Genomic DNA, 27005 nt, shown 5'->3' on the forward strand with positions numbered 1-27005 from the left:
TGACAGGGCAGGAATTTGGTTCCTGGTTCTTTCCCATACCAGCTGACTATCATTATCACGAGGGTATAAATACTGTAAAGTAGCTCTTTCTGGCTGATTCTAGCTGGATGCAGCACCTCTGTACAGCTAATCAAAAAAATGACTTGATTCCAGGGTATCAGCACTCCACATAGAGGTGCTGCTTTGGGAGCTTCTTTAGCTTTAAGCAAAAATTGCATCCAGTGAACACGTTCAGCAAAAGTCCTGTCAACTCTGATCTACTCATTAAAAGTTGTAGTTGCAACTAATCATCATTTTCCAAAATCCTTATGTTGCAAAATTCCTAACCTGCTGTATCTATGCCTCACTCCCAAGATCAGCAGACTACTTTGTTTTGACTCATAAATGGTTGCATTTCGGAAATTTAGATGTGGTAGGGAATTCCAAATTTTTAAATAAACAACAAAGTTGAGAGTGGAAATGCTAGCCTCTGTTTATGATCCACTGGAACAAAAGATACATCTTCAAGGTATCTAAAAAAGGAAGAAGGTTAACTTATGAGTTTTAAGGATACAAATAAACACAGTGTGTTTCTAATTTTATCAGTGAGTCACAGTAGAGTGCAAATTAATAGGATATAGGATTAATAGGATTTTTGTCTCTGCCTGAAGTCGGTCAGCCTCTTTCTTTCAAAGCTGGGTAGAGTATTCCAATGTAGCCCAACCTCATGTATATGCTGAGCAGGACTTCCACACTTGTGCAAAAGCTCCTGAAAAAAATGCTGTGCTTTTCCATCCCAAAGTGCCTCCCACTTAACTGAGCAGTGGAGCTGAAAAGGGCTATATAAGTGTATTGAGGATGACCCAAAAGCCTCCCAATAACGCCTACTCAGACCACCACAAACTCAAAAAACAGATGAAAACTAAAAAACATACTTTAAAAAAGTCTGTTTTTCAAGGATCACAATAAAAGAAATAGAAACATGAAATTATTTAAACAAAACCCAAACTTCAAAATAGGGATCCAAGTATTATGGTCTTGACAATCTCTTATGAAACAACCTTTTGCAGGTGTTTACTGCTATTATTTCCTCATTATGGGTGTACCACTTTTCCTATCAGAAGTACACTTTAAAGAGCTATTGAACTATATCTCTAACTTCCTGGGTGTTTAATTTTGTAAGTTTCTGTTCATTAGGAAAACACAGGAAAAAGAAGAGAAGTTTTCTAAGTTGGAAATTTCTTGTAGGTATCTGGGTTTTTTTGGTTTTTTGTTTTTTTTTGTTTTTTTAACTCCAGAGATACCGTGGTAAATGCTGTTTAATTATCACAGTTGTGATTATTGCATCAATTGCCATCTAATGGTTGACCGTGCGTATGCTGCACAGTCATCTTGACTAACCTGCCATACAAATAAGGCTACGGTTTATTCAGCTTAGACAAAGTACACTTTCATGGTTAGGAAAAGAGCTTAGAGAAATAGTAAGAAAAGACTTAGTTACACTTTTATTGATTTCCTGAGGCTACTCCTGCATAGCATTTTAGAAATTTCACAAGCTCACAAACTTCCATTAGATCTTTGATCCCATTTTCCTCAGCAGGCACCAGGAATAACCACTTGATCCCTTCCTTAGTTCACATTCCTCTCTCTGCTAGTCCCTCTACCCAAACAATTCCATAAGCAGAAGGGCACACCCCTTAAGCATAACTTGCAATACCATTTAACTATATGTTGATATTAAAGCAATGCGTTAATAAAAACAGCACAGTCATGACATTCTCACTCCAAAACAAAAAGATTTTATGGCCTTCATTTGGACCTGTACAATTTGCCAAATATACTTGCATAACTTATGCAAATTCTCTACCCTGAATAAAATTGGTTTTTTTCTGGAGCAATTACTATGTTCACAAAACAGGTGTGATGCATTTTTGGTATTAACATTTCTTTTATGCCGGAAAAGTGCGTCCACCTGCAGAAGACATTTCAGACCATTCTGAAGAAAAAAGTTCCCCCACAGTCCTCCCCAGTGGTTTTATATGACCTACACCATCAAATCAGTCAAACAGGTCTTCAAGAAACTCACAGCCCTTCCTGATTTTCTTATCTGGCAGTCCTCCAGCAAAACCCCACCTGGTGCAGCAGGAGTCTCCCAGTAGCATCTTGATTCTTACCTTCCCATCCTATATTCACCAGTCACCTTCCCGTTTTTCCTTCAGACGTTTCTTCGTATGCCCTCTGTGTACTTGTCCTCCTTCCCATAACTTTCTCCACCCTCTCCATCTCTCAAACTCTCCTCTTCCCACACTCCCCTCAAATCCTATTCTTTCCTTCCAGGAGACTCTATTTTTCAGTTTCTACTCCCATCCCAAAGTTTTCTCATTCTTTCGTTTGAATCCATGAGATTCTAACACTGTCTTTGTCAAAAACTGCTTCTTGCCCATTTTGCATGGCCACCCCAAAATCCATCTTCTTTTCTCAACATAGCTCTCATAGCTTCTTCCTTCTTTCCACCTCCACCCTCTTTCCATCACCATCACAATTGTTTCATCCACAACTGGGTCTTACCGGAATAAGAAGTTCCATTAGCTATGTCTGCTCCTCATGCTTCCTTCAGACCACTCTTGCTCTGCCCTCTACCAAAGCAGAGAGATGCAACAGGCATGGAAGACGTACACAGGCCAGTTACACTCATGATTTGCATACTCCTAACTCTCAGGAAGGAAGCTAAATGTCCCTTTCTGCAGAAAAACTGTAGTTACAGCTGCCTTGCCAACTAAATGGGCAATCTGCAGCTCCGTATATGTGCTGTGAGCCAGCAAATTAGAGGATTTGCATGGACATGAAGCTGTGAACCCCAGCTGTGCATCAGACCGCCTACAAGCCAGTGCTCCACTTGAACTGCGTCCCCAAAACTCCTACCCACCAAATCTTTGCCGAGAAGAAAAAGAGCTCTACCAAAACTCTGAAGGCAGGGGATGGATTTTTACACTGAAACACAGAAACATTAGAGAGAGGGGAAGAAAGAGCAATTTTGTCAACGCAGAGGAAATGTGGTGTAATAATTAACTTGGGTACAACATAAAATCACATTATAATATATTTGCACTGGCCCTATACTGAAACTCTATCTGCTAAACAAGTCTAATGTTTGATCATTAGTCAGTGAAGTTCCCGAGGCTTTGGCACAATGTTTCAGTTTAATAAAACGATTACATATGTGGAAAGCCACTGGCAGCGTATCTTCTGGTGATGGACTGCTTTCCTTTTCTTCGCTCTTTTCCCTAACTTGAAACATCCCCTATTCAGCCTCCCCACTGCTGCTCAGAGACAGCTCTGCTTTTGTCATCCACAGCAGGGTGGGTCTGCAGCCTGAAATCCCAGTAGCACAATTTCAGCCCTTGTAAAGCTGTCAGTGTTGTCAGGGGGCTGTATGCAGTCCCCTTTGAAACTCGAAAGAAAGGGAGGGGAAATTGCATCACCGAACCACAAGAAACAGGCACATATGTGCTGCACACTGCAGAGCTCACAGGAGGCTACGATCTTCTTAGCTCTTCTAATAAATCTAATTTTGGTGCCAATGCTTTCCTTCTGCGTCCCGGCACTACGGCTAATGGAGATGTGATCCACAGAATCAGCCTAGGAGGGAGAAGTGTTTTCACTTTGCAAACTCAAAGTCATCACCACTCTCATATCCATTATCAATGCTAAGACTTTCCAGTGGTGCAATCTTCCCAATATATCCTGCTGATTGAATATTTGGGTTAGCATACTTTAGATAAAAGCTTGGATATTTACAGCTAAATCTTCCTGACACTTTTCAGACAAGTCTCTAACTTTTCTGGGCCCTCTAATATTGAATCTCTGTCTCAATATCCCATCAAACACTTCTCATCTGCCACTCAGCTTGAAGATTAACTACTGCGTATCTTCATTTGAGCTGACACTTAACTGCTATTTGGAATCTGATTGCCAAAAAATTTGATGTCAGGCAAGGCCAGTGGGAACGACAAGGAAAGGCATTTTAAATTCCACAAATATGTTCTCCTGAGAACAAGTATTAGTGCCACACTGCACACCAACTGGTGAATGGAAGTTATAAGCAGCTACAGTCAAAGTCAACTCTGACAGGAACATATGACAGCTGAATTACTAAATGCATCTCTAAAGCATTAAACAACCTGTTATTTTCACTTTTGTTTTCAATCAAGAGACTTTGCATTGCTTATATGCTTTTACTTTTCAGTTCACAGAAATCCAAATAATATCTGAAAATTTTTTTTAAATGGATACCAAGCAAACATACTAGTTTTGGACTACTGTTCATACTTTTTGTGGGCAGAAGGGATATTTTGTCTTTCTTAGAAAACATATATTACTTGGGAATCTCAGACTCTTGGCACTGACATTAGCATATCCATTGAAGTAATGCAACTACCCTCTCCTTTTAGCCTGTCATTTACTGTAACAGTTGGCACTGCTAGGAAAGGACTAGGGAAAAGAGGAAGCTAAGGAACTTGACAGTTACTACTATGTACCTTGAATATTCAGCTCGCCAGCAGCTCTATCAGCTGTTTTGTCTCAAAGACTGCATAAACATGATATAAATAAGTTCTTACATTTAGGAACACTTTTAATGCTATGTAATAGTTACTAAGAAACAGCAAGTTTTCTCTTTTTTAATATTCAAGTCCATTTGCTTCCTTCTTGTGTTTTTCTCTGTTACTGCTTCCTCATCACTCATGCCAGCTTTTAGACTAAGAGGAAATTTTTGTCAGAAAAAGTAAAATTACATCAGCCAACAATGGTCAGAAGAAACACATACTTTAGAAGCAGTTTAGAGCTTCTTGCTTATGTCTCCACCTGGCAAAGGTCTGTTTTTGCAAAGGTTTGTACATTTATATATATATATCTGTTAATCTAATGAATGATTTTATAACTGCCACACTTTTATTCTTAGGCTATAAAATAACCCATTTAGCTGCTGCTTCTTTTACAACCTTTCTTATGCTTAGTGTCCTTCTGACCTTTCCAGTAGCACTCTTTCCAAACTGTTCTACAGATTACCAATTTCTGTTCATCCAAACCTTCTCCTGCATATTTCTCTCCTGGGAAACCTAAGAGAGATTAGATCCATCACACATGTTTGTGAAAGAATGAATTTAAAATAATGTCTTCATACATGATGCAAAGCCCTACTGAGCTACCACCTTACCACCTTCTCTTCTCACACCCTTTTACCTCCCTTACTATTCTCTTGGATATGAATATTTAGTAAACTGCAATCTAACTTAAATTACAAAGGTACTGCAGTGACAGTGGACTACCTAAAAGGGCTATAATAGATTCCCACGACCTGAAATTTCCAAGGCCAAGAGGGCTCATACACTGTGGGAATACTTTTTAGCTTTTGCAATCTACTTCATTAATGCCAGGAGAGAAGAACAAGCACTAACCATTTCTTACACTGCTACAGATTTCCTGGGTGATTCAAAGTTGTAAAATGCTTTGGCTATTCCTACCAGCACTGTTGGTTTGCTCCTGAAGATTATCTCAGTGATAGCATCTCAGGCTCAAGAACTGTAATTCAGGCCTTTCTGGTAACTTCACATCACCAAGAACCATAACACCACATGGAGCTTCCTCAGACAATCAGTCCCATAGTACAAGCTTGCATGGTACCTTCTGGCAAAATGTTCTCATATTAACCTTATCCCTCTCCTGTCTGCACATGACTCCAGCATGCAAGTCTACATAAGGGCTCCTCCCTAACCATGTCTATCTGCCAGTGTTTCAAAGCAAGTGGGGAAAACCTGCACCAGGATGCAAATGTCTCTGCTAACATCCTTCCATATTGTTTCCCAGGGCAACTGCATGCTGCATCAGCACACAACATCTTGCAGAGGGCTGGCAGCCAGGATGTGCCCTCCTGGGCTTTGCCAGAGAAACTCCAGTTCGACTTTTCTCTATGTACTTGTATAGACTATCTGCTCAAAAATGGTGGGATTGGCCAGGTTAGCCTTTCGTGGAAAAGGTGAAGCAAAGATGTAGATGCTGTTTACAATGGCTACCAAAGGCAAAAGTTTGTCAGACACACAGATCATGCAGGCATCTTGCCACACACTCTGGCCAGGCAGGTACCTTGCAGATAACTGAAGCTCTGAGATCTGACTTGGCTCCCCCAGCAACTCTGCTGGCTGAGTGCTGAAAATCACACCAGAGGAGGGTCCGCGGATTGGTCTGAGAGCCAAAAGGAAACAAGATGACCACACACTAACCCATCCAAGCAGCTTACAGTCATCACTACTGACCTGCCTTTAGCTCCAGCTTTGGTGACATATTTATGGTCCTGTTCAGAGAGTTCAGAGTGGAATACACTCCTAGCTCAGTCCTGCTGGCTGGCCTGGCAGCACAGCCAGCCTGAAAAGGGGGGCATGGGGGACCCCTTTGTGCTGCTCAGTTTCCAAAGAGCCAGAATGAGCAGGAAAGCAGTGGAATACGGCACAAGCGCATCTGTCACCCTACCTCAAAACCTCTAGCATTCTAGCTATGAGGGTACCCAGACTGTACACAGGGATACAATTGGACCCCAGGGTCCTTCCCAACTGGGCCCCACTGTCATGTCGCTCCTAACACTCAACAAGGTGAAAAGCTTACGTAGGCAAGAAATCTGGCTGTTGCACAGCCATGACTGCACCTGCCTCTCCCTTTCTACCTATGAAATTAAGGAAACAACATTACCTTACCTCAAAAAGCATTTTGAGGTAAACAGTAAACATTAAGAATTGCAAGGTGTTCATATATGCAGTAATGGGACAGATTATTTCCTTAAATGAAAGGATGGAGAGATTTAAAGTTTATTTTATGATAATTATACAAATATATGACAAAGATTCTTTTAAAAAAATTGTTCAGCCTTCATTGTTTCTGGCAGTACATGGTTGCTTTCCTTACTCTCAGTAAAATTTTAACTGCTCTGTGCAAAAGTTGAAATATATTTTGTCCAAGATCTATGCTCTGTTTTTCTTTAGCAGAATTATAAATAGACTATGATTTTATTTGTGACATTTTAATTCCCAATTTCACCCAATAGCTTACATCTTGCACATGCTGGGATTCAGTTTCAAGCAACTTTATTATGTAACCCCTGCAAAGTTAGCAAGCTCCCCTTTGGCTGTCAGAGTAGGACCTACTAAAATCTATGATTATTTTAGCATTTATTGGAATGTGCTATTAGAAAGAAAAGGTCAAATGTGCTCCCGGGAAGGCAGGGCCAGTTTAAGTTTCCATCTCGAACCCATTTCTCGCATGCAACAAGCAACCCCTTCCTCCACCCATTTCTGTCAGGCAGGATGAATCACAGCAGCAACATCTGTTTTAGAGAAGGAATTTCTGATACACATTTAATGTGTTGTAAATATTTGCTTTTCCATCAAAATGTATTTGAAATGGCAAGTCACTATTCAGGAAGAGAGGGGAATACAGTGACACATACAGTGATATGCTCCGACTGCACTGTCACCACTGCAGAGAGCATTCTCAAATCATTCTACAAGAAGACAGTTCTCTTTTAGGGACAGATTTCAAAAAATTTGTCAGCAGTACTCATTACCCATCTCACTGGGAAAATGGACTGCGTTGTTTTAAATGGCAAGTTTACTGAGGTAACTGAAAACCCTCTATCAGTCTATGAATTTGCACCCTTTCTGCCCTTTCTTCATTCATTTGGAAGGATCCATTCCACGAGAAGGAAGAAAATCATCTCCCTCTCCATGTGGGCCTTAACAGAAAGTCCTAGTCTCCCATCTTTCCTCTCAAGTACTGAAAGAAAAGGTCTGTACCAAAAGGTCTGTACCAGAGAAGAGAATTTTTCTTCTCGGGGAGGGGGAGTTACTCACCAGAAGCAGCAGTTGCTGCTATAGACTCATGAGATCTAATCTTCTCCCCATTACTAAGTTACACATTAGAGATCTCCAAATTTGAAGGGTATAATTCATAATAAGAGAGGATGATCAGTCATGGTACAGAGACAGTAATCTGAACAACCCCTACATCCAAGCATCCAGCTTGCTTTCTAAGAGCACTTCCTCCTGCCCCCCACAACACAAACAAATGCAGGAAATATTGATCTTGCAGAAGAGTATTGAGACAAGTAACCACCTGTGATGATGAGGAACCTCTGACACTACTAAAAGAGGTGGTGTGGGGAAAGGCAGCAAAAATAGATTAGATAAGGCACCCCGAATGCTTAATCAGACATTTGTATTAATGTTACAGAGTCTCCTTAAAAAGTATCTCTATGCACGATTCGTCAAGGACTATCAAGAAGTTGTACAGACACTTACTATAGTTAAATTGCTATGAACACATGAAAAAGTTGCTCCCCAGGGAGCGTAACTTACATTAAAAATGTCATTAGCAGAGAACAATTCAACTGAGTAGGAAAGAAAACCAACACATGTGGAATTAATAATCTCAGATACTGCTTAATAACATTTCATTTGCAATTCTCAGAAATGACCATAGTTAGTAAAAGCATAGAGAAAAAATCTGGAGTAATTCCGGGGGAAGGAAGAAAACTGAAAGCTATTTTTTGAGATTCTTCAATAACTCATCTGCACATACTGGCACCCTGATGAACTTCACTTAAAAGGCAGTACTGTGGAGGTGGAGTATTGCAAGTTAGTTGCTTGGCTTCTGCAGCCAAAAGATGACTCAGGAGGACCTCTTCTCCTCTTTCTAAACAATAGCTAGTGCAAAAGACTGATGTTTAATATATTAAGCTTTCTTTTCTTATGGTTACAAAGGCATAAACAGATTTTAAAATTTATAATCAAGAGCTTAATCCTTTGCTTTGTAAGCCTACAACTTATTTCCATTTTAAAATCTAAGCAGCACTTTAAGAAGATACAGAAGAACTAAGAAAAACAATTTGAAAAGCACATCATTCTCATGAAGGTGACAAATACAAGCACATCAGCCTCAGGGAAAAACTCTGACTACCTGCAACACAAGGGAAGGCCTGGAAGGTCAAGAGTAAGGATGCAATTTCTATCAATCAAAGATTCCATTTTCCTGCAACAGGTTTTGATTAGGGACTGGTAGTGTCGCATGTCACATTAAGAGGCTAAAACCTCCCCTGGCAGACTAATGGTAGTCCAACGGCAGCTCTCTTCTGACAAGGGGAGAGACAGGTTCAGCTACAAGGAGGAAGTCCATGGTATCACATGATCTGCTTTTGTTTAAGAAAATACGATTACCATTTGGTTTTTCTATACTGTACTTCTTGTGTGCATACTTGTGTGTGTGAATTTCTCTTTGAAAGGACTTCAACTTTACTGTCAAAATCTGATCAAGAATTTCTTCCCATCTAAGCGGTTTCTCAATAAGGAAGCTTCCTAGTCACAGCCTTGCATTAAAGATCTGGCAGCCAGTCACAAGCAGAGGAGCTTCCTGAGAAGTTTGGTGTCTATGGAAGAGCTGTCCAGAGAAGATGAATCTATTCCTGCAGAAACAATGGTATCAGGTAGAAGCAAGGTAGTACAAACAATGGAAGCTCAAAATATGGTTATGAAATATTATTTGTACATATTTTATAAATAAACATAAAAAAGAGATTTAAAATACAAGTTCTCGTATAATTGCTAAGTTCTAGTTCCCTAAAATTAATGGAAGCCTGACCATTGACGTAAAAGGTCAGAAGCTCATCTGAAATATGCTTCATGTCAAGATGTGTCTCAGAGCTATTTCTCCTAAGAATTTCAGAAAACATTCAATTCAAGAGAACCCAGAAAGATTTCACTGTAACGAATTAAAAATATTGTAAATATATGATTAAATTATGAGCTTACAAGTCTGAAAACAAACTGACCAAAAAACAGAGGACTTGGAGGAATCCCTGAAATTGAGTTCTTCTCACAAATAGCCAGAATACTCTGTAGGTCAGAGTACCAGAAGTTTCAAAAATTCCTATTTATCCTTATGCAGCAGCACTGACTAAATCCTCACAGAAGAAACAATGTAGAAAACTTTCAACACCTTGACTCTGAATATTACACGGTCTTTGTGTTAAGCAGAGAAGCAAAAGTTGGCAAAAGCAGGTGAAACTATAACAGTTCCAGATTTGTACTAGCTAAGCAAACTTGTAAATACTAAAGAATACTTTACTTCATGGGTTGGGGTGGGGGGGGAAACTGCATGTTTCAATCTCTCAATTTTTTTCACTGGAGGCAAGAAACTGACAATTTTCTACTTGAACCTCACCTGGAATTTCTCAAGGCCTCACACTAAGGAAGCTAATTTGAAACAATAAACTGTCTTTTCAAGAGGCATGGAGGAAGCAATTCTATTTTCAAAAGCATTTACAAGATATTCAGTGTTACTTGATGCTTAATAAATATAACAAGAACAATAGATATACCTATATATATAAAGTCCCACTTCATTTTTTAAAATATATTTAAACTTATTGAATTGTATTGGATTTTCTGCTTCAAAATTAATCACTCACTCAAGAGCCTCTCTCAGAAATGCCCTCAAAAGGCACCTATGGCAGTTATTACAGCTCAAACCAAGAAGAATAAATTCGGAATCAGATCACATACGTGGTATGTCGTAACTGTCATTCAACTGAAAGGAAAACAACGCTTTGTTTGCATCAAATCCAAACTTCTAGAGCAACATAGGACCTGTCAGACCAGTCCTGAAATGTCATTGATATAACACTACTGCATTGTCATATATAGTTATATTTGCATACTTTAGTGGAGAAGAAAACTTTATTTTATGAAAAGGAATTCTTAAATATCCCAATGATATTTTTATTTTTCATTTTTAAAGTCTTGTACATCACACAGAGCTTAAAAGCATGATTATAAAAAACAACAACAAAAAAATCACTTTCTTTCCCCATCCCCCCTCTTTTTTTTTAATCATAGAAGAGTTTAGAAGAAGAGCTGAGCAACTTACACAGGGGTGACAGTACTTAGAGCCTCAGAGGCCTCAGCAATACTAGGTATCACATAAATGACACCATGCACAGAGATCCTATTAAAGTTTCATCATTTATCCTCCCAGAACGCTTTTCTGTTTCACATTACCTGAAGCACTTATTTACAGTTTTGAGCGGTCTAATTTTCTCTGCCCCATTCTGTAATTCCTACAACACAGCAACTGCAGAGACCCTTTGGAGACCCCTCTCTCCCCAAAGCAAAGTCAGACATCATGGAAAGTCCACCAGATGGTATGAGTGTCTTCTCAACATCTATATGTAAACAGAAGTTATCAGATCTTCAGTAAAGGCAGTTTTTTCTTCAGAATAATAATGAATAGCTTTTGTGAGAAATGTGAAGAGCCAGTATGTTCAACACAACATTCCAGTGTAATTCTTTCAGAGATTAAAATACAACATTAATGCTTGCTACAATAGTACTTATATACAGTCAGTTGGCTCAATCAATAGGAAAAAGTGATTTATTGCAAAGAGTAGATTTCAGACAAACAGGTATCTAGAAGTCCAGTTTGTAATGATTTTATTCAGACAAAACAAAAAAGTTTAATGTTTTCATGCAACATTTGCTCTTGAGTCTTAAATAATTATGACAAACAGAGAAATAGTTAAGGAACGCACTAATTAAAGACCTTAGTGAATATACAAAAACCTCAATATTATAGGTTATACAAAGTAAAGAACATCTTAAATACTTTCCCAAAATACTGCAGCAGCCGAGACACAGTGATATGCCTTACAAGGGCATAGGAATGTAATTTAGAAATCACACGGGAACTACCCATTTCCTTTAATTTCACTGAGCAAGACAAAAGCAACGTTCAACTCCACACAGATTTTTCACATGATATCTATACAGTACCTTGAGTTTTATCCAAATAGTAAAGTTAGACATGTCATTTATTTAGTAAACAATTATGTGGTAAACCTCTATTACATTTTTCCTTGTTTTTACCTGGAGTAGTCATGTTATTTAAAAGAGGGCAGGTTTGGCACTTTTATACTGATGTCACCAATATTAATATTTCTTGGGATCTCTGGCAGATTCATATTCTTTACAGCAGAAACAGCCCGGGCTGGAGCTCCTGCTAAACCAGCCTGTATGTAAAGCGAAGAAGAAAAATACAAGTCAGGCAAAGTTGGTTACAAGAATCGCTAGCAGTTACACAGACAACTAACTTTTAAAGTAATTCCATGGTTACACAATTAGAAAGACCAGATGATAATTTTGTTTGGAATGAAATGGGTTATTTGGAAATATTAAACCAGAAAGAGAAAACAGTTCACACATTTCTTTTTATATGGTGAAACATGTAATGTCAACTTGATGGAAAAGTATGCAGGGAGGAATAGGGGGTTTATCCAAAAGTATGCAATATGCAGGTTATAAAACAATCTGAGGTATTTAAAGGACAATATGCTGTCTTTGTCTCTTACTTATTCTAAAAGTTTACATGGTACATAGCTGACTAACTTTGGTTACAAGTTCAGAATAAGTTACTGAATGTCAGTTGAACCACATTACTTAAACGCATGCAAATAAGAGGTAAATCAAGCTGGCTTAGCCTGAATTGAAAAGGCTAAACACCTTGCATTTGTGGGTGATAAAGGGCATGCAGAAAGATAACTACTACAGACCAACTGAAGTGCAATAATCCATCATCCCACAGTATCTAAATATGAGCTAACATATCTACAAGGCCCTAGGCACACTAGAACATTACCTAACAACCTGGTTATGCCAAACTGAACATTAAAGTACCTATTCTGTGTTAAATTCCTTGACTGGAGTTTCTCTCTGCATTTAAAGCCCCAGCTCTGTTGTATAAATACATAAATTTAACAATACAGAAGGTTTTTTTTATCACTGATTTCCACTGAGTTCTGCCTTTTAGATAAAATAACTGCCAAGTTTACATATTAGGGTTTATTACTGCAATGCTAACAGAAATGATTTGCAACTCAGAAGTCTGAAGACATACAGAACACGATCTTTTCCTACTGTATCTGAAGTATACTTTTTCAAAACTTTGTTGCTTTAAGGGCTGTTTAAAAAAAGCCAAATAATTAAGTTGTTACTGTATTTGCTACTACATAGAAAACTAGCATTTATTATAAACAAGGCAATGTTTCTCCTAAAATTTCAGATTCACTAAATATATTTAGAATTGCCTATATGACTATTTCAGGCTTCCCTCACAACAACAAAAATGCAAAAAACTTTTTTGTTCTTGCTGAAAAATATTTTAAAGCCTGGTAAGGTTTCAAAACAAAACCTATAGCTTGCAGAAAAATACATCATATTCCCGATTCTATGAATATATGAAAAAAATGTACTTTTTATTTTGATGTTTTAAAAGTAATATTAAAAATATTTGCAAAAAAAAATTGCAAAAGTAATTTTCAGAACTGAGTGTGGCATCTTGTAGACCCAGTAAAAACTAATAATCTACAAGAAACAAAGTAACATGCTAAGAACTCAATCTAACAAACAAAAGACTAAACCTGTAGAAATGGAAGGTCTGTCATTCCAAGAGTATTAAGGACTGAAGAAATCAGTGCATACACAGAAAAAATAATTCTGAGAAAACAATACAGCAAGACAAAAGGAGAACTAACTTCTGGAGAAGTTTGTGATTCATAGCTGATTATTAAATACTGTTTGTCAATAACTATTGCTCAAAGTATAACCTTTTCAGATTCATGAGTTCCACTGAAATTCATTGCAATTACAGAATATAATTACACTGAGGAGTACATTTGACTTCTGTCATATCAACTCGTACTAATGTTCAAAAGCAGACAGACACCCAACGTACTCATAACCATTCTCACTTTTACTGCTCTTTCATGAGAAATAAACATAAGGTCTAATTAACAAAAGGTTTCCACTTCAAATCCTACCTACTGTTTTACTCTAGATACGTATAAATTCTCCTCCCTTCAAAAACACCCATAGTCAAAACTGATTAAAGTTTCTGGTTTTGAACTAATCCCCTTATGTCATGTGGAAAGGCTAACGCATCATAAATCCCTAGATTTTAGTCACAGGAGGATTCCCAGGACCAGGAACAGAGGCCAGAAAGCCAGGAGCCATCTGTTATTACATCCCCCCTGCCAAACACTTCTATCTGAGACATGCCAAAGTGGGAAGGACACGTGGAGAGAGAGGAGAAATCTCAGGAAATCATAAACCTCTAAGGCAACCACATAATTTGCTTTCACTTTGGCCCTGACATAATCCAAATTGTCGGTTTGCAGAGAAACAGCGTAACCAAATAAAAGGGTGTAAAAAAGTATTTTTAAAGTGTCTTTTTCTTTGGCTTGTCTTCATGTCACCAACAGTATCAGGTCATTTACTTCATGAAAGGATTGGAATTGAAAGAGCCTTTGAAGGGGAAAGCCTAGACCTAACATTACTGATACTGAAAAAAATGCAAACATCCCAAGTCTGCAAGCCTAAATCTGCAATAACTTGAAAAAGCAGCATTAGACATCGCAATTTTTTTTTGCTATTTACACTTTCAAAAATAGCATAGAAGACATGATGCCACTAGACATTGCCCTTTTATGTTTGTGAATTTTGAAATACCCATTTTAAACTTGAGGTAACTTCCGATGAAGTTTTATCAGATAAGAAAATAAATGCATTTCCTCTCTAACTTGGGTCTGTCATTTAAATTTTAGAGTCAGTAACTGGAGGAAAAAAAAAAATCCTTTGAGCAAAACCAAAGCAGGCCATGTAAACTGTTTTCCACAGAGAAGGTGAAAATATTAATAAAGTAGTAACAAAAGCAATGAATTATACAATTTAGAACTTAAACAATGGGAAACCAGAAAAATATTGTAAGTGATGGACATGGTCCACACAAACAGGCATGGCTGGCAATTTAAGAGAGATGCCTTCTAGGTGACTAGGATGGAGATTCCTTAGCCTAGTTTAATGAGAGTTAATTATTTTTAATGGACATATAAAAGTTTTAGTATAGCTGGTCATTATTTTTACCTACCTGCAGCTATCCTCTTTACACAGACTTACAGTCCCTGCCTCCCGCCCCAATGGCATAGGATACAATGGAGACACAATTGAGAATTATTTAAAACACCACAATTGACACAACCATTGCCCTTCCACCCCCCTATACAACCACAACTTCCAACAGTAATGTTCCATTAGGACCATTCTGGAACAGGATCAGTGAAGATCCCTGACAAAAGTACTATGACACTCCAGATTACCTCTTTTTTGCCAGCAGGATTTTCTTTTGCTATCATATATGGGAGTAGAGATACATTTTCAAACTATTGCACTCTCTTCTCCTGTAATTCTCTGTATTAAGTGGTCTTGTGATTCAGTGTATACATAATATTGACACAGCAGAATGCTATTTATCACAATGTCATAACCCTATAAAGCACAATACAGTCATACAGTACTTAAAGCAAACAGTTTTCAACTAAATGTCTAATAAAATGCCTGAAAAATACTTAAACTTCAAAACTGGGTAACTAATAAAAGTTATTTTTAATGTTACCATATCTGAATGCCTTTGCATTCCTTTTTAGCATGTCAAACAGTAAAGCACTATGCAGTCCTGCCATTTATCATTTCTTTTACAAAAAGTAAGCTACATTTAAAAAAGACAAAGCTACTACAAGAAATATTTCCAGTCCAGTGCCCTCTTGAGCAGTTTTCAACAAGTACCTGATGAAAGAGTCATCACTGTAACACTGCACTGGATAAGTTTCAACTGCCCTTATTGTCAAATAATTCAGCAGGGAAGTTGGTGAGGTGCAAAGAAAAAGCTTTCACTTAAAACACAAAAACACATGTAGCAAGCTTTAAACATGCAGTGAATGAGGAATATTCACAGCAAGCAAATGACTTAAGCAAGCGAAAATGAAACTTCAGACATTCATGAAATTTCAGAAATACAGTACGAATTGCATACAGCTGGTATTACAAAGAGCCAATACACCATATTTTTGCCACAGCTGCTTTGTATTCTCAGTTTCATTTGTTATTGAAGGTTGTACTTGAATCTTGAAACACTGTATTTTAATAGTTTAGCTTCAGTTACTGCAAAAAATGCTTGTAAACGTGATTATATACTTTTAGAGTGAATGAGCAATGCCACGTAAGCAAAACAACAATGCTATTTTAAAGACTGAAATAGACACATTTAATAGCAAAACTTCTATTCTACTGGTCCTAAGTGAGAAATATGAACTGTTGCTAGTTTACTAGGTCATTATTTACTATGAAAATCACTTTTCTTCTTTCTAATCATCGTCTTTCTTCATAATGCCCCACTGATAAGTTATATGAAGGTGACCCCAGAAACATTGATTTTTTTCCTAATAATCTGAAATTTTTTAAGAATAAGTATTGCAGATCATAAATTTAGTTAATACGCATATTGCTTTTTTTGCTATACAAATAGGAGAAAAGATTCAGACTGACACTGCAAACAGCTTTACATAGAACTAGCTATCATTAAAATAGAGGTATAAAAATACACAGCCTACTGGAAAATGAAATAATGAATTTTTGCAAAATAAACCACTCTCTTCCAGATATACTGGAGGCACTAGGATCTCTCTGCTGCTGGTGTTTCATACCAACCTTTCTTTCCAGAACGAGTATGACTTCAAAGCAGCAGGGTTATGAAAGAATGAAAGGATGCAATACATAATATAAAGGAATGATCATGTCCCCTGCTTATGAGGTTAAATAAATGAACATAATTAGAGAAAAAACAAAATGAAGTCTGCAAGTATATCAAAATGAGGCCAAACAGATAAGAAGACTTAAGACATACTCTTAGAAATTTTAAGCACTTGAATCACAAAGAGAATAATGGATGGGAATGATTAATTATTTGTTTGTTTGTTTTTCATTGCCAGACCCAAAAATAAAACAGAACATGTGCGAGCAGAACAGGAAAAAAAAAAAAGTAGCTTTGTTCAAATAAAAAAAAAAAACAAACGGAAACCAAGCTCCCTACTCTTACAATGAAATATGGATATATTAAAAGTGTTGACATACTAGGTAGAGGAAAGTTTTTCGTTTGATTTTCTTCATGTGCTATAACATGCTTCAAATTTAGGTAAAACGTTTTATACTAGCCAAAAATATTTTTGAACTAATGCTTTAGAACATAGTGCTATTAAATCTAATTACAGAGTTATATTTGCTAAATGTTAAAGGCGTTACATACTCTATCCTAGAAGGATCATGCAAAAAGCCAACAGCAAAGCTATATGTAAATAAAATAAATTTCATCTGCTTAAGATTCCAGCTATTTAAAATACCTGTAGTTTGAATACACAGATACTTAAAATGAGTGGCAATGAATTCTGAAATAGTGTAATTATCATTACTGAAATTCAAACTATTGAGCTCAACTGAATGTTTCAAACAGCAAACAGGGGCACAACAACCATAAACTGAACTTCAAACATGCATTTTCCTCCTCCTTTTTCAGTTCCCTGTTCACATTCAGTGACTGCAGTTATCAAGATCTCTCAAAGCAAAATCCAGTGATCCAGACTGCAAGGGCAGCAAATATACATTTGAAGTTTAGTATGTGCTGACTGCCCTTCTCATTTTGTTATGTTCAATACAATTACAGAGTTGAAAGATCACTGTTAATACTTCTACATAATCTTCATGAAGCAAACTGATTTTATTGCATAGATATAAAACTATTAAAGTTTGCTTTAAGTTTTGTTCACCTGCAACTTACTCTGAAACTTCATTTCTCTTTGCAAGCAGGTAGAAGTTCTTTATTTTTATCTGAAATACTAAGTTGTGAAGCAGGAGAGTTCATATTATGCATTTTAGATTATCAGGGACAAAACACTCCCAAACACAAAGTTATTTCTACTACATCATCACATCATATTTTGCTATCTGTATGTTCAAGTTTTATTCAGATTAGTTTGGAAGATTTTTAAGTCCATACAAGTTCATATTTCTTTATTACTTAAACAATGATATAAAGAAAAGTTAAATTCTAAAACACAGGAAGAGAAATAAAATAAAAATATGTCAATGGAAAGCTAGTAAAATACACTATAGCCAAGAAAAAGATGAGGGAACTACAAGAAGAAACTAGCACAAAAAGTAGGCTACAAGGACTTGTATGGGTATTTTAACACATAATTTTTGAGTCTGGCCTACATAATTTATTGCCTTTGACATCATTTTGCTTTCCCTTTTAGTTAAAAGTACATTTTTTCTCAAAGTCAGCAATACCTGTGTCTACCTGTCCTGTCTGGGAGACTGAAAGATAAAGGTCTGTAAGAGAGAAGAATGGAAAGAGCTAGAAAAGATCAGGAAGTTTGGAAAAAATGAGGTCCAACTTAAAGTCTAAATCACACGCAGTCGAACACTCCAAATAGAAAAGAGCTAGCCCAAGTTTACCTATAACACTTTTAGCAGCTCTAGATAAAATCCCAATGACCCCTCTCCCAAAAGTTCCCTCCCTTAATCATAATGAACCTCTGGATTTAGGAGGATTGACCAGAAATCCATTCACAGATAAACACTAAACTGTAAAGGTAGGGAAATGCATTAAAAACAACATTTCTCAGGGTGGAAACGAGACTTCCTTTGTAGCCAGTCCAGGCAACAGAAAAGCTGAATCAGAAATCAAAGCCAATATAATTTAAAGCATTAATCTTTGCTGAAAACAGAGTTTTTGAACTAATAATGTTACTCAAATATTTGTGAATTAAATACATTTGATCTTTTTTGCTAAATTCCAATTGAAAGTCCGTTTAGAAACCTATTAGTATAACTGACCACATACTTGATGTCAAATGGCTAGGTTTTACACATTAAGAGATAGTCATGTGGATACACTACAAAATTTAAATCACTTCTGAAAATGTAGCGAAGTCATAATTTCATTAGATTCATCATTTCAGCTATAAAATAAAAAGCAATTTAACCTTAGCACAGCCACTTTATGGATGCAAGAACCATGACTGAGGTCTAAGAGACCAAGCATACTAAAACTTGAGAGCTGTGGCATATGTGGCAGTCCTATGAACTACAGGCTATATTAATAACAGTTTCTGAATTTTTGTACTAATTTATTCTTTCTTTCAATTAAAAGTGGTTGAAAACTAAGAAGATCCACTAGTTTTGATTTCTTAGTGTCCTCCATTCAAAACAAATTATCTATTAAGCTATCACTTGTTTTGATTTACACAAACTGGATATGTTTGTATCTTGAAAATACATGTTCAGGGAAGAGATGTTGAAAGACTTAAGAGTTTTGATCAAAAAAGATCAAAGGAAAAGAAATAGCAATCTAGAAATTTCTGAGCATATACATGCAACAAATGATTAATGATCTGAGTAAATATTTACCAGGTATTATGAAGTATCTAAGTATTATAGTAACTGAAATTTGAAAATTGAACTGAACTCAAAAAATGCATTTGTGGTGAGCAGATTATGAAGTGTTCTACTCCATCCCAGTCACCAAGTGTTTTAATTTATCACTGCTACTTCTTTACTTTCTATAACTCATTGCCGAATCTAAAAGAATAAATTGCCATTTGCCTTCCATATGGCTATAAGCTCTATATGCTATTTTCTACCACCTAATTTTATACTAAAGGCATCTTACAAGAGAGAATGACTTACAGATGAATAATGGGAAACAGCAAGAATTGTGGCTGACTACACTGAATTGATGGGTTTCCGACGACTAGTCAGAGACTGGTCTACAGTTGATTTGGTAACAATTAACATGATTAGGAATAAATACCTTAATTAAATGCTTTTAGGTAAAACTGATGAGCCTAATACAATGTAGATCATAGCTGCTTAATTATTTCAGCTTTGGGGACTTTAGATTAACCTTGCACCAAATAAGGAAAATACACGTATACACAGGCTATTCAAATATAGCCATAACTTTCAAGAATAATAGCAAATATTCATCTCTATGACCAACAGCTCATTCTGAGTTTGTGAAAAATGTTAAAATGAACATTTTGGATATCTTCATAACCTACAATACAGTCCTTCTGGATATGTACTGCCATGCATGAGATCATTATCATACCTAGCTTTTTCCTGTTTTTCACACAGTGCTGTCCTGTTCCTAGACACAGTTTGAAAGTTGTGTGAAATGGACAGTTAAACATATTGAAAGACTCGGGGTGGCACAGTGTCAGACTCAGAATTAGGAGAACAGTGTACATCGAACCACAAAAAAGCTGAAGAATTCACTTCTCTCTTGGTTTGGTAGATACATTTAAGGTATAGATACATTTAAGTTATAACTAAGAAGTTCTCAGTGTTTTCCCCTCATTTAGTTAAAATTTATGCCACCTGCAATATTTCACTCCACCTAGCTGACCTCAGCTTTAGAAATAGTCCCAATTCTGCCAGTTTGTTACAAATTTGAATAATAACAATAAGCTTCCCAAAATAGATAATGTATTCTCTAGAGTTAGTGTCTCATCAACAAGAATCAATCACAGACTCAGCTAAGATGTACTAGCAGTATATTGGCTAACAAGACAAGTCTGATGATATTAAAGAAACAGTAATATTTTGTGTCACAGCTGAAGTAGTTCCAAAAGTAGTTCTTATTATTCCAAATTTCTTTCTAAACACAAGTTCAACAATATTAAAGACAAGCATTTTAATATCCAGTTTTGCAAAATCCAAAGCTTGACATGAAATTACATGGCTATCTTGTTCATTGAAAAGGAGATTCCCACAAGTTATGCAAGTATCCCTTGCTCAGACTGATATGGGCACATACAAAATATGATCTTCCCATCTGAATATGCTCACCTGAAGACCAAATATTCATATTGTCAAAATGGCAGAATTCATATTTCTTTAAAGGGATTAAGACAGGCTTTAATTCTATCACATGTCCATTTCATTCCAATTTATTATTTTGTGCTGCAGTATTATTGCAACACTGAATATACTGCCATTTATTTCAGGTGCTAGAAACATACTAACAGACAGGAATATGTAATATATACACTTCAGTTCTTACCTAATTTCATTTAAATTTTATACTCACTAGTGGCTTCCAGCATAAAAAAAGTGCTAGAAATAAAAGGCTTTTTGTAAGAGATACTTATAGAACTATAGATGTAGCCCAATAACAATGACACACACTGCTATTAGGTAAAAACAGCAAAACTCATTAGCTACCCTTCTAAACAATTATTACACATGATGAAAGGCACCACATACTAACCTAACTATACATTGGCAATTTTTGGCATTATAAACAAGCAGCTGTATATATGATGGTGTTAAAGGACAAACAGCATTATATAGCGTGCACTCATTATGATCATATTTTTAGACCAGACACTACACAGTGCTTCATTCTTACCTCAGATTTCTCCAGTTTATTTTGTGCATCAATTTGAGTGACAATTTCATTCATGTTGGTCTCCAAAACCATTCCACCCATGACCATTTCAGCCAATATATTATGGACCTAAAAAAAAAATCACAAGAAAATTTAAAAATGCAAAATGTCATAAGCACATCTAGACACTGATTCATCAACCCAGAAACATATACTCAATTAAGGTTAACAATTTCTTTAAAATTATTTGAGTAGAAAGCTCATAAGAACTTGATGATTATTTCTCCAGTATCTGTGCTCATAGTCCTGTCACAATCTCATCAGCTTCACTTCTCAGTGCTAGAAGAAACTTTAGCATCCATCTTTTTTATAGTGGCCGTTTTCACTCCAAGGACTATCAACAAGAGTTCTAATTAGCATCCATAGTAGTAATACCTCTAAGGAGCAAGTTCTGTGAGATTAAGCAAATTACTCACAAACAGATATGTAAAAACAACTTTGGGCTAGATCTGTGAAGGAACAGAGACATTGAGACGCTCACCCAACATAGACACCAAGACGAGGCTCAGAAATAGAATTAATATACCTGAGCTGACAGCCTACATTGCAAACAAGGAGACTTCACATCTAGGACTGGAATTCACAACCAGGGCTCAAACTGAAGGACTAAATAAGCCAGAGGACATTAATGAAATAGATATATCCAAAATCCATCTTGTCTGCATCTCTGATTTGGGGATATGAGCCCTGGTTCCCAAACCTCCGCTTCAGACTCTGTATATGCACTTTATCTAATGACTAATTCAAAAAAAAAAAAAAAAAAAAAAGAGCTTCCATACACTTTGCAATAAAAATCCAGAGTTAATAAATTGTAATGTAATATATAATATTTCAATCTCATCATAATTCTGAAAACAAGAAACATTTGCTTACTTTTGTGAGCTAAAAATACAGTACAAATAATCTGATACTTCGAAGCATAATTCTGCTATTATTTTGGATATTGTTGTCATTTCCCTGTGCATCAAGGATAGAAGTAAATCTCTAAATCAAACAATTGTAAAGTTAAGCGGCAGTAGTCAAATATCAAAAAACTACCATACTTCCTGTTTTAGTGACATACCTGAAGAACAATATTGAAAAGTTGTTCCCCTGATAAATCATTCCTATATTTCCATAGAAAAATATACTAAATGTTTAGTGAGGCTGAAAAACAGCTCTTTTCTTTCAGCTTATTGCTGCTGAATAGAGCTTTAAGAGACAAATTTTACAAGAAGGATCAAAAATCCTTACTAAGCCATTCTTTTTCTTCTGGTAAGTATATAATATGCGCCTGATAACATACCCAACTGAAAAGCATAAAATAAAGGTGGGACCAAAGAATTAATTCTCCTGGCTTGCAATGAGATCAGTTTAAAAGCTTTTAACATCAGAATCAGAAAGGAAGATGCAAACATGGTAATCTGATATTAATATGCTCTACACTGACAAACTCATTGACAAGAAACATATTACCAATATTCACTCCTTTTTAGCAGTTATTTTTACTTATTGCATAAGGAAACAGTTTATAGCTGTACAAAATCAGAATTAGTGTGTACATATATATATACACACAAAACTAAGAAACAAAGAGGTGGCCCATTGTGATAGGGTACATGCAATATTAAACCCTAGAAAATTAGATGAATTTGCATTTGGCTGCAAATTTGAAAAGAACGATTTCTCAGGCAACCCAGGAAAGATACATTATATTCAACAGATTCAACTGTGGCGGGGGAACACACACAGACCGTTCAGGCAATTCTCAATTTTACTCATATGGAAGGCTTGATAATGTAGGCTGGTGATGTAAAAAGTTGACTTAAGATGCTTTGAGATCATATCTTATCAAAGATGTTGATATTGAAACCATTATAAAGAATGAATATTAAAATAGACAGAAGTGGAACTAATTTTGTTTCCTTAATGAAAAAGTTAACAATGACCACTATCATAGAAGAAATGGCATTCAGAAGATGACACATCTCTACTACTGGCAATGATCAGAAAGATTGCTATTTTGAAATAAGTCTGGCTAAAAACATTATGGAATCATAGTTTAACTTAATCAACATAACATTAGATTTGATAATTCCCTAGAGAGGAGATGGTAGAAATGATGGGTTTTAATGTTAAACAAATGTTTTTGCCTCAATTGATCTCCGTCATGTTCTATTCCAAGATCAATGATGCTTTTAAGCCTCTTCAGCCACTGAAAACAAACCATAAAACCTATGAAGTTCTTCATAATATAGTACTTATCTGGTGATTTTTGTTATATTTTATTTTAACAAACATTTACTAAGCAAGCATTTTAACATGCTATGAAATGTAGAGTGCTTTCCCTTTTCTAATTTCTGCATGGGCAATATACTGACTTATGGCAGGACTGGTCAGTAATTCATGTCTGTCCCTACACAACTCAAGTGGATATAACTTTTGTTTGTTTGTTTTTTTAAGTTTCACTAAAAATACTGTGCAACAGCGCAAATACCATCACTTTCTACTGCATATTATAGATCTGAATTTTATTTTCTTTTTAAAAATGCAACCAGAACCAAAACAGCAACTGCAGTCCCCACCTCCAGACCGAACTTAAGGGGAGTATTTCTTATCTTGCTCTTTCTGGTAGAGCTGAGGACATCAAGGAAAAAGTTTCAACTGCAACTTGATAAAAGCCCTAAAATTCAGAAGTTATTAATTTAATGTCAAGGAGGGGCGAAAACAGAAGAATATTCACAAGCTGGCAGAAGATACAGAGATACTGCCTAATAGATGCCAGTAAGTGGCCCAGTTGGATAACATTAGTGTAAAACAGTAGTGGTGCAAGGTAAGCACATTTTTCAACCCATCATCTGTGCTTGAACAAGACTACAGTGCTGAACTTTCAACACTGTCTACTGACGTTCATACCTTTGTCGCAGCACAACAAACTTCACTGGGCAGTTCAAAGAGCTTGTAAAAATATTACAGGAGCTTAATCAAGCTACGGTACAAACTCCAGTGAAGCTTTCCTTAATATCCAATTAGCAAGACCACGTACTAACTGTGCAGAATGAAGCCTAGGATGAACTCTTTCCTTATGAAGCAGACAATACTTCTGCTGAAGCTTTGGAAAAAAATCAGCTACAAATTGTTTAACATGGAATAGCACAGGATACAGTGGCAGTGCCTGAGGAAAGACCAGTTTATCGAATCTCAGCCTACAACAGTTGTATTCCAACTAACCTCAGAAAGTGAGTTTATTAACTAGCTCAGGAACATACTAATACTCACTTCTCAAATATGGCAAACGCTTTAAAGAATAACTATGTTTGGATCACAGGCATACAGGTGTCCAAGCAAATCTCCAAAAGCTTCAGAAAAATAGTGTCAGTAATATTCATGTTTTCTATCATCATTTGGATTGAAATAGATACTAGACAACACTAAACATATTTCTTAATTACTCATGCCTAGATAGGAATCTATTCAACTATGAATACCCAGCACATGCAGTAGCATCTTTGTATATGGTTTTTAAACACTTAAGCATGAACAAAGTGCTGTGGACTCTGTATGACAGTTCAGGGAACAACTCTATGATAAGTGCTCTCTGATTCATTTTGTATAATATGAAGGCAAAGAAAATCATGGCCCGGCTTGAGCAGGAAGGCTGGACAACTCGACCTTCAGAGGTCCCTTCCAGTGTAAATTATTCTGTGATTCTAAGAATGAAGAGGCAGCCTGAATTGTTTTACTATGTATTAAAAAGAAACAAAATATGCTTCTTGAGTATATAGGCCATTTGATTATATAGGGCAAGGTTGCAGCCCAACTGCAACCAGAAAACAAGGTTAACAGTTGCATGATACAGAAAAAAAGTGCGTCTTACACGTTCAAAGAATGCATCTCACTAAGGCATCAATTCCCCTTGGTACAAATCTTGAAAGAACCACATAAATGTGCAAGCAAACTGCAAACTAAGAAGTAATTGAAAAGGTAGGCACTTAAGTGCAAGCACTTAACACATGGAAAAGGGTAGAAGGCAAACTTCAGGTTTCAGACCAGTTATAGTACTGATGCTTATATAGTATAGATAGCAGCTACAGCAGTATACTTTTATGACAGGATTAACAAGCTAGAGCCTTTGGTGGATATTGACATTATACTTAAGATTTATACAATGAAGAAGGAGAATGAATAGACCAGCTTCTCACAAAAAATAGTTCATAATAGAAATTGTAGTATTTGTAAATCTGTATATACAATGAGCATTAGAAACAGAGCAGGCATATAAAGTTCTTCTAAAGCAGAAAGGTCCACGAAGTTCTATGATACAGCTGCTTACAGAACATTAAGAAAATACCTTCCTTGATCTTCCTAGTCATAAAGAAACTATTTCATTATTCTAGCTGTTAGTGTTTGTAAGGACTGCCTTATTATCATTCTGCTCTTAGAAAGTACTCTAATATACAAACCAAGGCACCATGAATTACAGCTGAGTAGACCTTTTAGTAGAATTACTACTGTGAACATTTCACATTACAGAATATATACATTATCACATAAGAAGTTGCTTCATGAAATATGAAACTTAAAATCTCTGCTTATGCTCAAGCATACTTACAAAACAACATTAAGTCGGAGGCAAAATGCACCTAGCCTAGTATTTTGTTTCAAAAATCCGGCAGTTGACACTTAAAGAAATCATGTAAGAAAATTTAGAGTACTACTTTTTCTGATAAAACCTCTCTGCTCCCAAATATCTCCAATTTAAGGATTCCTGAAATACAGACTGAGTTGTGTTATTGTACTTTATAGCCCTTGTTGGATTTTTCTTTGTTTAAAATGTCTAACCACCTTTGAATCTATCTATAACAGTCTTGTTATCTATGATAAACAGTGACAATGGAGTTCCATAATCTAATTATGAGTCACGAAAAGTACACCTTTTTCTTTGTTTCAAGCTTACTTCTTGCAAATTCTATCTGATATCCCACTATTCTTGTTTCTCATAAAACACAGGTATTGTTCTTCATCTTCTTCAGGTCCTTCAACACTTCTATCATATTTCTTCCTTCTCTGCCTCCAAAATCTTGATTATTTAACCTCTTCTTTCCTGCAAGCTGTTCTGTACCTTTGATCATGTTTGCTAACATTCTCTGTATTTTTTCCTACTTTCACTATGCAGAATATAGTAGGCAGTTCTAGCATGCAGTATTTTAAAACGTGTATAAACCATGGATTGACAGTGGCTTAATGAAATCTTGCATTTCTCTTCTAAAGGAATGCTTTTCTAAACAATAGAATAAAAAACATTTTGAGTTGTTAAGCTAGCATGAAAGGAAATAATGATTATGACCAAAAATATTATGTAAATATTGTAACACATTTATTCCTTTCCCTTAAATATACTTTAAAATAAATCAATAATAGCAAAAGTTTGCTACATGAGCAGTGGCAAGATTAACATTTTTAACATTAACCATTTTTTTCCTCTTTTTCACTGCAAGTATATTTTATATTACTGAATATATGTCATTTTCTCTATTTTTTTTCTAATCAAGTACTTCACTATGTATTTTCCTAAAGAAACAGAAAAGTTTTTGAAATAAAAAGCATTAAGT

General features: G+C 36.1%; 1 protein-coding gene across 2 annotated transcripts in view; it reads right to left on the reverse strand.

Moving 5' to 3' along the window:
- Positions 1 to 10773: 10773 nt before the first annotated feature.
- Positions 10774 to 27005, reverse strand: part of AP3S1 (adaptor related protein complex 3 subunit sigma 1) — a 32371-nt gene continuing 16139 nt past the window's right edge. The window contains exons 5-7 of one of the 2 annotated variants that reach the window (XM_067316084.1): positions 21376 to 21483; positions 11943 to 12085; positions 10774 to 11242 (exon numbers count right to left, since the gene is read on the reverse strand). In XM_067316084.1, coding sequence (XP_067172185.1) covers positions 11957 to 12085; positions 21376 to 21483 — 237 coding nt within the window. In that variant the 3' untranslated portion in view covers positions 10774 to 11242; positions 11943 to 11956. Of the gene's footprint in view, positions 11243 to 11424; positions 12086 to 21375; positions 21484 to 27005 lie in introns of those variants that run through there. The other variant, XM_067316083.1, reaches the window with a different exon arrangement.

This window comes from Apteryx mantelli, chromosome Z, assembly GCF_036417845.1.
Source record: "Apteryx mantelli isolate bAptMan1 chromosome Z, bAptMan1.hap1, whole genome shotgun sequence".
In the NCBI taxonomy this organism is placed as follows: Eukaryota; Metazoa; Chordata; class Aves; order Apterygiformes; family Apterygidae; genus Apteryx; species Apteryx mantelli.